Genomic DNA, 12,059 nt, shown 5'->3' with positions numbered 1-12,059 from the left:
GCCTCAGCGCGCTCTCCTTCCTCCATAGCACACAGCTCTGGTTATATATACCCCGTACCTTATGTCACAACTGTGAATTGTATCACGTGACACAATGTGATTACCATGTGACTTTCTTACTGCCTGTGCCGATAACTTCCAATGTAAGAATTCAATGTCAAAGCTCAAGATCAAAGTTCAATATCAAAGTTTAGTGTCAAACGTCACTGTCAAAGATGAAATGTCAATGTCAAAGGTCAAAGGTCGTGGTCGAAGTTTAACGGCCAAGGTGGCCCACTAAGTGGACCGCACGTGGTTAGGTATACGTGCATAGCAAGACTAACCATGACTCATCTGAAGGTCGTCTCAAAGTCATTCGGAGGCTCACGGAGAAAAGCATCCCAGCGATAGTAATGTAGCTTTCGTTACAAAGCTTAACAATGGTGTAGCTAATATGCAATTTGCAAGGCCCGAAAGCTGCTGATATGAAATGTATACGGTCCACGCCAGCATGTCGTTTCAAGCGGCTACTATTGCTTTCCTTTTGTGCTTGCCTTTCACCAATCGAGTTACCATGCCTTTACCATGCGTTTACCATGCCTTTGCTTTCAGGTCATTTCACGCCAAACTCTAGTGTAGGCGTGAACCGCCCTTGAAGACCGTGAACCATGACAGCAAACGCTTGGAACGAAACCCAGTTTATTCAGTGACGCACACACATATACGCAGAACTGCAGCCCCCTGGCGGTGTTCACATTCAAAAAGGAAACAAGAACTAACTTTACAACATATTCCCTCCCTTTACGTTAAGGTTAGTGAATTAGTGGATTAGTACGTATTACAACATCTCAAAGGATTTACTAATATCAAATGCACATGTACATGTAAACCATTGCAGTTTGAAAAAAAATGATCACAACACAGTCCATTCATGCACTCTTCACCTAGAGTTCACACTGGCCTACATGTAGCCATATCGGTCAGGCGGTCGTCTCTTGCGAGGTGGCAGCACACGGCGCGGAGGGTCCGGCGTTGGAAGCAACGCCTCTGTTGTGTCTTGAGGTGGGTCCGGAGTGTGAAGAACTGGTCCGAGCAATCCTGGAGCGTCAGAAGGCGACCCATGCTGAATGCGGACACACTCACCACTCTCACTGAGGTTCCACGATTGAAGCTTAGACGCAGTGGGTTGGACGGATGGACGCGTTTTGGCCTGGTGAACAGAAGTCTTAGCCAGACCAATGCCCTGTCCAAACAGACAATGGAACTCTTCTCTTAAGTAGCTGGGGAGCCCATCATAACACGGATGCGTTTCTTTTACAGAACATCGTTCTTGGCTACCAGCTGCAGTGGCAGTTGTCTCAAGGCAACAAAGGAAATCAACTCTTAGATTAAGAGCTCTAATCGCATCGATACCGAGAAGCGAAGTGCCCCGATACACGACATAAAACAAAATGAATGCTGTACGAGCCATGTACGTAACCTCAGAGACAAAACATCCATGCACCGGTATGGGCTGTCTTGAATAGTCCAATAACTTAACTAGCGGGGCAGTACAGTGTGCTTTACTGGAGAAATGCTGGTTGAAGAGGCTGTACGACATAATGGAAACTGCTGATCCCGAAACAAACTAAGAATGCTACGCTGGTGTTTCCTACTAAGACATCAATATGGATACCAGGGTGAGTGGATGCGGCCACTACCAGAATGTTTGCAACGTCACTGCGTTCTTCGCTGCTCAGTTCCCGAACAGAAGCAACGCGTCGATCCTTATTGCACACTGACTTGAAATGACCGACCCCGCCGCAGCAATGACAGCGTTTCCCTTTAGCCGGGCAGTGGAACGACGCAGCCGAGTGCTGATTATAACCGCAACGAAAGCAGTGGAAGGGGGCGTTGCTCTTGGTAGCAATGTGCTGTGCACTTGTAGACGCAAAAGCTTGGACGTCTTGAGTAATTTGTTCTAGCTGAGTGGCCACAAGCACAGCACGCGAAAAAGAAAGACTCGAGCCATCGAGCAACAGACGCTCACGGACATGTTGCGAAGAAATGCTAGTCACGAACTGATCACGGAGCGCATCCTCAAGCACGGCGAACGAACAAGCAGCTGCATGCTCACGTAATGCAACACGATACTCGTTGATAGATTCCCCTGGCTGCTGGACGCGTTTGCGAAAACGGTGACGTTCTACGACGATATTGGTTTGGGTGGTAAAATGGTTCCCCAAGGCTGTAACCGCATCGTCATATGGCGAAAGTGCCGTCTCTGTCTGTTTTGGCAACAGTCCGGTGTTTGCGCCCTCACTATCTGCTGGCAGATCCTTAGCGGTAGCGCTCTCACCTTCTTTGGCGTCTTTGGCTGACACAGGAAGGGTGAAGAATATTCGCTGGCCTTCGACGCCCAGACAGTGGATAAGAAGTGCTTTGCGACGCTCTGCCGAAAAATCAGACGCTCCCGAAGCCAGCTTGTAGTTCACGAATAGACGCACCCATTGTGACCAAGGAACAGCCGGGCGACCTGGAACAGGCAGAAATGGGGGCGGTTGTGCGGTCCGGAAAAGCCCATGACTGGAAGCGAAAAGGTTGTTACGCCCGCTCTTCCGTTCATCCTCGTCGCCAATGTAGTGTAGGCGTGAACCGCCCTTGAAGACCGTGAACCATGACAGCAAACGCATGGAACGAAACCCAGTTTATTCATTTGGTTGGTTGCGACTGAGAGAAGAATGAAAAGGAATGTGCACGGGCCTGCCAACTGGCTCAAGCCGAGCCACCACAAGAGAGTTGAAAGATAAGAGCACAGAGTAAGAGAGTAAAGACGCGCGTCGCAACAACCGCGTCCGCCGGGACGGACGCTGGCTGAAAAAACAGATACATGGTCGCAGCCCGAAGGCCGCAAACGTTGTTGTTGTGACTGAGAAAAGGATGAAAAGGAAATTGCACGGGCCTGCCTACTGGCTCGAGCCAAGCCCCCACCGCTGCCACGTGCAGATACAGGAGAGTAGAGAGATACGAGGAAAGAGAAAAAGGAAAGAAAAGACGCGCGTCGCAGCAACAACTGCGTCCGCCGGAGCGGACACTGCTGAAAAAAAACAGATAAGCGGCCGAAGCCGCGCTTTCCGAAGCGAGGACAGATTTTTTTTCCCTCTCCCCAGTCACGAATCAATATTTCGCTGCAAACCGAATGCGACGCACACACATATATATACACACAACTGCAGCCCCCTGGCGGTGTTCACATTGAAAAGGAAACAAGAACTATACAACACAAACGTTCTAGATTTTTCGCTGAACCATCTCCGATTCGTTAAAAAAAACGCGCAAACTTACTGTTAAGTCGTAAACTAAGCCTTAAATATTTTTGCCGAAAATAGTTTACTCCTGATGTGAGCGCAGTTGGGGAGAATTCGAAAACCTGAGACGCTTAGCAGCGCTGAATAACTTATCAAAAATCTAATTTTTTTCGACAACACTCCATAAATAGTTCAGTGACAGATTTTGGCTTTTGATGGGATTCAGGCGAAGTATTTTTGTGCGGTATAAATATTTTCTGAAATGTAAATGAGATGTAAAATTCTGCCATTTTGTCATATTTTTATGAAAATATATAAACTTGCTATCCGGAATTAAAAAATTGTCGTTTTGTTTCCCTGCATGACTATTAACTACACCAAATGTTGCAGCAAACGAAACTGAAAGCGTCAAATAAAATTACCCCGAAGTTAGGAAAAAGTGCGTTTTCAACTGTAAGCATCCGCATATTTCACCCTGAAGTCGTTCAAGTAAAAATACAAGGGACAGCTGCGTCAGTGGAATAGTTTACTACCTTTCATTTCTAAAGTTTATATCGAAATGATTTTTGTTTTCAAGGCAGAGGAGGAGGAGAAAATCTTTATTGCTTTTAAAATATAACCTGAGGTTGACGCTAGGCAATGAGAGGACACTCGCGATGACCTCGGTGGCTCGCTCATTGTCCTTGCGTTGGCCGGCCGGCTAAAAGCTGAGCAGTGCAGTATCCCTCTGCTCGAAAGTACTTAGCGATAGCGCTGGCTTAGGGACGTCAACGGGGAAGCCCAGAAGATGTGGACTGTAGCTCCAACTGCGCTTTCTCCGCAGTCGGGACTACAGCTACAGGGAAACATTTCGGCTGTTTTTCGAGTGTTTGCACGCGTTCTCCTGGCGATTCTTCGGCGCCTTGCCGTCGCCTGGTAGCATTGCGGCATTCCTGAGCAGTCAGGTGTTAAGAACCTTCTGTGACCGATGACGTGGAACCACTCCGCGAGATAGAACATTGTCGCCGAGCAGCATCCTTAACACAACGGTTTGCAAGACGTTTTTCACTCTGTTCTGGCGCGATGTGCACGTTGTCGCTTTCTCGCTTCTTCCTGCCGTTGTCACTTCTCCTTACAAACTCAGCCGCATGACACTGCCACCACCTCACAGTACCTTGTTGCCCTTATCCAGCGCCACATGGCCACACCCTTACAAAAATCTGTGATGAGTGTCTGATAAAAAGTCAATGATTTCAGACATCATACTCATCAGGTATTTCTGATGACTTCTGAGTTGAGTTTCTGATGCAATGGTGATGAAAATTGGCCACCAGTTTTCTGATTAAGACGTGATGTGTGTTTTTCTGTTGAGATTCTGATGAATTTATTTTGCAGGCATGCTGAATTCATGATGCATTTCTGATTGGTTTATGATGCGTTGAAACCAGTGTCCTGCCCCCCCCCCCTCCCCACCGGAAAAAAAAAGAAAAAAGTCGCGAATTCTATTTTTTACCGGCTCTTTAACATCACACAGAATCCGCTACGGTGAAACAGTCTTACACGTGTAATGTAAACATCCACTAGACTATCCTATGTGCTACTTGGAACGTGGAACTGCCCAGGACCGTAATCTGCCAATCATTGCTGCAAACAGGTTCCATCAACACTTTGAAAGGAGAATGTAACAAGATCAAGAGAAAAGGGCATTACAAACTATGGAAGTGCATTCCACACCGGTACACTCACCTTTCTGCACTTCATAGCGCTGTTGTTGTTGTTGTGACTGAGAGAAGGATGAAGACGAAATTGCACGGGCCTGCCAACTGGCTCCAGCCAAGCCACCACCGCTGCCACGTGCAGATAGATGAGAGTTAAAAGATCAGAGGAAAGAGGAAAAGGAAAGGAAAGACGCGCGTCGCAGCAACAACTGCATCCGCCGGAGCGGACGCTCCTCAAAAAGAAGCGGCCAAACCGCGCTCGCCGAAGCGAGAACAGATCTCCCAGCGCTGGATGATGCTTATATAGTGCCAATAAAACGCCCCCTAAGAAGTGCTAGTTACGAGCTGTCAATAAGTTGAGTTTTGCAGGATAATATTGGCATCATATATGGAATTTCCAGCAGTTACAAATGAAGAGATTTAACTACAAAGTTCTCTTAGTTGTTGTGCATCATTGCTCCACGAGAAATTTAAAAGAGCGCCTCGGGCGATGCTTGAAAAAAATACTGCTCTGATGTCTTCACGCATCAGAAAAACTACCTTTTTTTTCATCAGGAAAGTTCATGCAAAACACATCAAGAATTTATGTTGTCACTTCGGTCCCTTAAAGTTAAGGCAAAAATTAACCAAGCATTTATGATGTAAATCTGGTACAGAAACTTAATGAAAAAACTCATTAACCATTTTTGATGTCGGGCTGATGTGGAAACACAACATATGCAGTCTTTGTGATTAATTTCTGATGACTCACCACGATTATATCATAACGATATCAGAAATTCAAAATCCATTTTTGTAAGGGCAGTTACAGACAGGCTGCTTCATTTCTCCCCGCCGTCTCTCATGATTTGGTTTGGTTTATGGGTTTTAACGTCCCAAAGCGACTAAGCCTATGAAAGACGCCGTAGTGGAGGACTCCGGCAATTTCGACCACCTGTGGTGTTTTAACATGAACTGACATCGCACAGTACACGGGCCTCTAGAATTTCTCCTACAAAGAAATTCAGCTGCCGCGGCCAGGATCGAACCCGCGTCTTTCGGGTCAGCAGCCGAGCACCATAACCACTGAGCCACCGCGCCGGCCACTCTCTCATACTTTCACCCCACCTTTCCTCCTGCTTGTAGCACCTGTGGCGTGCCCAGATCCACACTTTTCCACTACCTTTGGGAATGTCCTTTCCCAAAGGCAGTACCCCCCATCCCCGATCCCACTCATTCTTCCTGGGAGGCTGCTTTACGGACCGCTCAGCCCGTCGGCCAGAAATGGCTGGTTTATCGGGCTTTACGTGAAGCACAAGCCCGTGGACTCCTGGACCAGTAGGGGACAACCCTGGAAGAATTTTTTTGTGTAATAAAGTTGTTTCCATCCATCCATCCACTTCTCCTTAGAGGATTGCATAGCAAAGCATTCACGACAAGGCAAGCGCGCATTTATAGACACTTAACAGGGCGGGAGCATGGGCGCCGCCGTATTTGGTCCCGTGACCATTCCGCCACGCTGCCAGGGAGTCCGCAGAACGCCATCGCCCGTTCGGCTGTACGCCTTGCTCGTCGAGGGGACGCCTACTGGCGGGCGTCTGCAAGACGTGTGGCGCTTCGGCTCCGTCATTTTTTGACAGGAGCCACGACTCAAGTCATTGGATCCCATCAATTTCGCTCCCTTTGGATTCGGCACGTTCATCGGCACCCGTGGACACCAAATTCATATAGGTGGGCCCCCTTTTACAAATTTTAACGCGGTTTTTCCTTCCCGCCTCCGGCGCCGACGCTAAGCCTAACGGCTGCGCCGGCGTTCGGCTGTGAGGGAGCCGCTTCTTTCGGCAAGATGGAAGAAACACTTCTGCAACGCGGCTATGACCCGGACGCCATGTCTTGGTCGACCGTTCCCGTCACTGTGGAACCCAAATCGGCACCCGCGGACTCGATCCGCAATGCAAATCTTCTGCGTCTGCTTGAGCGCCGGTCCAGACGCGAGGCCAAGATAGCGGCGAACGCCACGCAAACCACCGACAAGGCTGCTGCTACCCGCCAAGCTCCCGCCTCGCAAAAGGCGAAGGACGCCGGCCCAAAGGGCCGCAACCCTGTTACCAAGTGGAGGCCCAAGCCTTCACCAAAATTTCACCTAGACGACTTTGTCATCGTCATAAAGCCCCGGAAGTCATTGGCCATCCGGGACGTCTTTCAATACGGCGAGCTCGGTGCCGCGTTCGGCGCTTTCCTCGGGGCGCCTAAGGCGTCCGAGTTGAGCCTCCTTTTATGCAAGGACCAAAATTTGATCCTCGCCAGCACCCGGAACGCCCACGTCGCAGACCGTCTGCTGGGAGATTTTTCCATCAAATCGACCATAGGAGATGTGCCTCTCGCCGGCCATCTCAAAGAACATGACGAGGACGTCTGTTATGGAGTCATTACGGTGGCCAACCATGAGACGTCCGAATCTCTTCAACCTAGCGTGCAGTGGAGGAGCGGCACTCTACTGGATATCCGCAAGTTCGGCAACTCCAACAAGGCCCGGCTCACCTTTGCCGGCACGGTTAAGCCAAAATACGTCCACTACAACTCTGAAATCGTCTCAGTGCAGCCGTATTTGCGCACTATTCCGGCCTGCAGCTTGTGTGGAACTGTCGGCCATCGGGCAGACGCTTGCCCCAACCCAGCACAAGATAAGTGTGGCCTGTGTGGACAGCAGGCACCCATAAAAGAGGGGGTGCGGGCCCCTCACCAGTGTGTGGCCAAGTGTGCAGTTTGTGGTGGTGGCCATGCCACGAACTCGCGGGACTGCACTGCAAAATACCGTCCCAACAAGCCAGCCGCCCCTAAGGGCGGGAAATCCAGCGTGACGGGCAGGCAGCCACATCACCCTGGTAGCGTCGGCAGCGACGCTTCAAAACAACAGACGCCTACCAGCGGGAAGGACGTCAAGGGCTGTCAAGTGCCACCACCGCCCCCACACGGCGGCCAGGAGAAGCAAGCCCGCTCCCAAGACAAGAATGGCGCGGCCGGTTCCTGGGCCAACGCTGTCAAAAATGGCAAACAGGTGAGCGGTTCAGGCAGGGTTGCCTCCTCCTCCCACCCCTTCTCCCCTGCCCCTCGCTCGGCGGCTGACGCTGAGCTCCACAACCTTGTAGCTTCTCTCCGGGCCCAAAACGAGATGCTACTTGCCAAAATTGAAGCCTTAGAGGCTAGAACAACTCCTCGTCCCCCTAGTAACCCCGACACAGAGGCTATGGAGAGCGAGACGGCGGCGACACCGGCTATGGAACCTTCCCTTGCTGAACTCGAAGCCCGTCTCAATGCCAAATTTGACACCTTGTTGGAGACAGCGATGGAACGCCTTATAGCTCGAGTCATGGAGGCTATCCCCTCTATGATCGCTCAACACGTCTCGAGTAACCCCCGCCTTTCTCGCAGAGCCGGCCCCCTTAAGGACGTATCTGGTCGGCCCTCTAGATTATCCCGGCGAGTCAATGACCTCGACGATGACGAAGACAGCTGCACCCTTCCAGGTGCTGAGCTTCAGCCCCTGGTATCTGGCTCGGGGGCAGCCTCACTACCACCTATCACGTCAAAATCTGAGCATGGCGGGACACCCTCGGTATAGGCGCTCCCCCCTTTCCAAATCGGCTTCCCCCATTACGATTACTCAATGGAACTGTCGGGGGCTCCGGTCCCGTTCCAAGCGCGCCGACCTCCGGCTTTTCCTATCAACCTTTGAGCATTTGCCAGCGGTGGTTGCCCTCCAAGAGCCAGGGAAAGGCGCCACACTAACAAATTATACGACGTTCCAGCAGGACCCCTCGTCTTGTCTCTGCGTTCATAGAAATTATACAGCCAACCAGGTCGACTTAGACATACAACTTGAATACTCCTATGTAATGGTGACCCTCCTCCCACTCCGCAAGCAGGACCCACCGTTACACATACTCAATATATACTGCAATCCGAAATTGCCGAATGTATCATTCGCGGACCTCTTTAGCCGCGCGCTGAGAGTTGCGGGTCGGGACCCCCTCCTGATTGTGGGCGATTTCAACGCTCCCTCTCGGATGTGGGGTTACTGCCGTGAAGAGAAGCGGGGACGCAAGTTGGCGGAGCTTGCGTCAACGCTGGGCCTCACTCTTCACACTGACCCCATCCATCCAACTCGTATAGGCAACTCCGTGACAAGGGATACGTGTCCGGACTTGACCTTCACCCACAACATTCAGTATGCAGACTGGGTCAACACCGAGGAAACCCTCGGCAGCGACCACTGCCTCCTGAACATTACGATTAGGACCTATCCTTTCGCGCGACCAACAACACAAGCCCGACTCCCAGATTGGACCAAGTTCAGGCAAAATTATAACACTGCCACACCAATACATGAACAAGGCTACCAGTCTTGGTCAGAACAATTGGTCTCTAGCGTTCGCTCCTCCGAAACTCAAATTCAGCTCTCAGAGGCGGTTTCTGATGTGGACAACCACCTGCTCCACCTCTGGGAGGCCCGGCATTGCCTCGTCCGTCGGTGGCGTCGGCAGAAGCACAACCGGAAACTTAAAGCTCGCATCGCCGAGCTCACTCAACGAGCGGCTGAGTATGCGGCCCAACTCGCCGACTCCAACTGGGTGGCACGATGCAACACGGCCGCGCGGCAAATGTCCAGCCGGAACACGTGGCGACTTTTTCGCGCCCTAATTGACCCCACGCAAACACGCACGGAAACTCAAAAACACCTCCAAAGAGCCATACACAGCTTTCAGGGCAACACAACTCAGTTGGCGCACAAGCTCCGGGACCAGTACTTGTGCACCACCCAGGACCCCCGCGGGCCGGCGTACTCTTATGCAGGTTCTGAGAACGTTGAGCTGGATCAACCGTTCCAGCTCCATGACCTGAGGGCGGCCCTGGCAAAAATGAAACGTGGCACCGCTCCGGGTCGGGACAAAATTACAGTCAAATTGTTAGCCAACCTCCCCGACCCGACATAATTGTCTTTACTGAATTACATTAACTCAATCTGGCTTGGGGAAGTACCACTCCCCATCGACTGGAAGACCGCCCTGGTCACCTTCATTCCTAAACCTGGGAAGGCCATCAACACGGACAACCTCCGCCCCATCTCTCTGACTTCTTGTGTGGGCAAACTCATGGAGACGATGGTACGCGACAGGCTGTCCGAGTTCATGGAATCCAAACATCTTTTCGCGGACACCATGTTCGGGTTTCGCCCACAGAGATCTGCACAGGATGTCCTGCTACAACTCAATCGGGCTGTCCTTGACCCCGTCGAATGCGCTCACAATGACAAGGTCGTACTCGCCTTGGATTTGAAGGGAGCATTCGACAACGTTACCCACGAGATCATTCTCACCCACCTTTCTCAAACTAACTGCGGCAGAAACGCCTTTCAATACATTCGGCAATTTTTGACAGACAGACAATCTTACATTCGAATCCAGGATAAGGAACATGGCCCTTTTCATTTAGGAACCAGGGGTACACCACAGGGCGCGGTGCTCTCTCCCCTTTTATTCAATCTGGCTATGATGCGCCTACCGGCCCAGCTGGGCGCTGTCACCGGTGTACAGCATGCGCTGTACGCCGATGACATCACCCTGTGGGCCACACAGGGTTGCCTTGGAGACATTGAGGCCAACCTGCAGGAGGCGGCGACCATAGTGGACCGTTATGCTCGCCGCTGCGGCCTCCAATGCCCCACCCAAAAGTCTGAATTTGTGCACATACGCCCCTCACCAAAGTGCACAGCCAAAATTTCATTGTCTCTTGAGACAGGTCCAATCCCTGAAAAAATCGAAGTCCGGGTACTGGGGCTCTTTATACATCAAGACAGACGGTCAGAAACAACATTGGCCAAACTCCGTCAGGTGGGGGACCAGGTGGGCCGCTTAGTCCGCCGGGTTTCTAACAAGCGCGGGGGGTTACGATGTAAGGACGCCTTGCGGCTGGCGCATGCATTTGTAACCAGTCGAATTCTATATTCGACTCCATACCTCCACCTGCGGAAGCAAGACGAGGATTCACTCGAAGTCATCCTCCGCAAAATTATTAAGCGGGCTCTGGACCTCCCCGTGACCACCTCCAACAAACGCCTCCTAGGACTGGGCATGGTGAACACATTTCGGGAGCTCCGGGAAGCTCACTTGACCAACCAATACACACGTCTCTCGAAGACATCGTCGGGTCGCCGCCTTCTTGCCCGACTACACATCCAACACACCACTCTCATGGAAGAGCGCGTACGTATTCCATCCCAGTGGAGATGCGCCCTCCACGTGCGCCCTCTTCCCGCGAACATGAACCGTGAGGACCATAATGGCCGGCGCCTGGCGCGGGCGGAAGCCCTGGCCCGCCACTATGGATCGAAACCCGGCGTATTCTACGTGGATGCCTCCGGCCCCCACCATGGGGGATGGTTCACGGCCGCAGTCGTCCACGAATCCAAAACAGTGAACGGCCTTACTTTCCGAGCCCGTGACATAACACACGCGGAGGAGGTCGCCATTGCTTTGGCTGCATCTCATTCCAATTCAAAAACAATTATTTCCGACTCGCGAGGGGCATGTCGGAACGTCGAGCAGGGCTGGGTACCGTATCTAGCCTACCGCATTCTCCAAAACAGCGTCTATACCGGGGACCCCGCTCACCGGCGTATCGTTTGGGCTCCTGCTCACATGGGCCTTGAGGGAAATGAGGCAGCTGACGCCGCCGCCCGCGCGCTCTCTCACCGGACATTCCCCTCCGACCCCGACGATCAGGAACTCGAATTCTCTCCAGCTTACTCGTTTAAAGACATTTCTTTACTTTATCAATATGGCCATAGTCTTTATCCCCGCCCGTGTAAAGGTCTCTCAAAGGCGGAGGAGCGGCTTCTGCTTCGCCTATATACAAATACTTTGCTGTGCCCGGCAGCTCTAAAACACTTTGACCCTTCTTTCTCTGGCAGCTGTCCGCACTGTGCGGAGAAGTCTTCGGACATCTACCACATGGTGTGGGCCTGCCCCTCCAACCCTGCTATCCCCCCTCACCCCAACCCAACCCGGGAGGACTGGGAGGCCACCCTGCTCGGCTGCTCTGACCTGCAGGCCCAACG

At 51.8% G+C, this 12,059-nt stretch overlaps 1 protein-coding gene and 1 pseudogene across 2 annotated transcripts; one reads left to right on the top strand and one right to left on the bottom strand.

The window, feature by feature from the left end:
- Window positions 1-740: 740 nt before the first annotated feature.
- On the bottom strand, window positions 741-2,584 carry LOC149329491 (uncharacterized; annotated as a pseudogene).
- Window positions 2,585-6,535: 3,951 nt separating this feature from the next.
- LOC149329490 (uncharacterized) lies at window positions 6,536-12,059 on the top strand. 2 transcript variants are annotated; one of them, XM_089560278.1, is made up of 2 exons: window positions 6,536-8,000; window positions 11,913-12,059. In XM_089560278.1, exons 1-2 carry the CDS (start codon window positions 6,789-6,791, stop codon window positions 12,042-12,044), a joined length of 1,344 nt encoding a protein of 447 aa, XP_089416404.1. In that variant the 5' UTR covers window positions 6,536-6,788; the 3' UTR covers window positions 12,045-12,059. The 2 variants fall into 2 exon arrangements, with proteins under 2 accessions (XP_089416404.1, XP_089416405.1); XM_089560279.1 differs by lacking the exon at window positions 11,913-12,059 and adding an exon at window positions 8,375-8,444.

This window comes from Amblyomma mixtum, chromosome 9 (assembly GCF_055824585.1).
Source record: "Amblyomma mixtum isolate Tamu chromosome 9, ASM5582458v1, whole genome shotgun sequence".
NCBI lineage: Eukaryota > Metazoa > Arthropoda > Arachnida > Ixodida > Ixodidae > Amblyomma > Amblyomma mixtum.
Note: the sequence above shows the minus strand (reverse complement) of the source record. Positions and strands in the feature narration are given on the sequence as shown.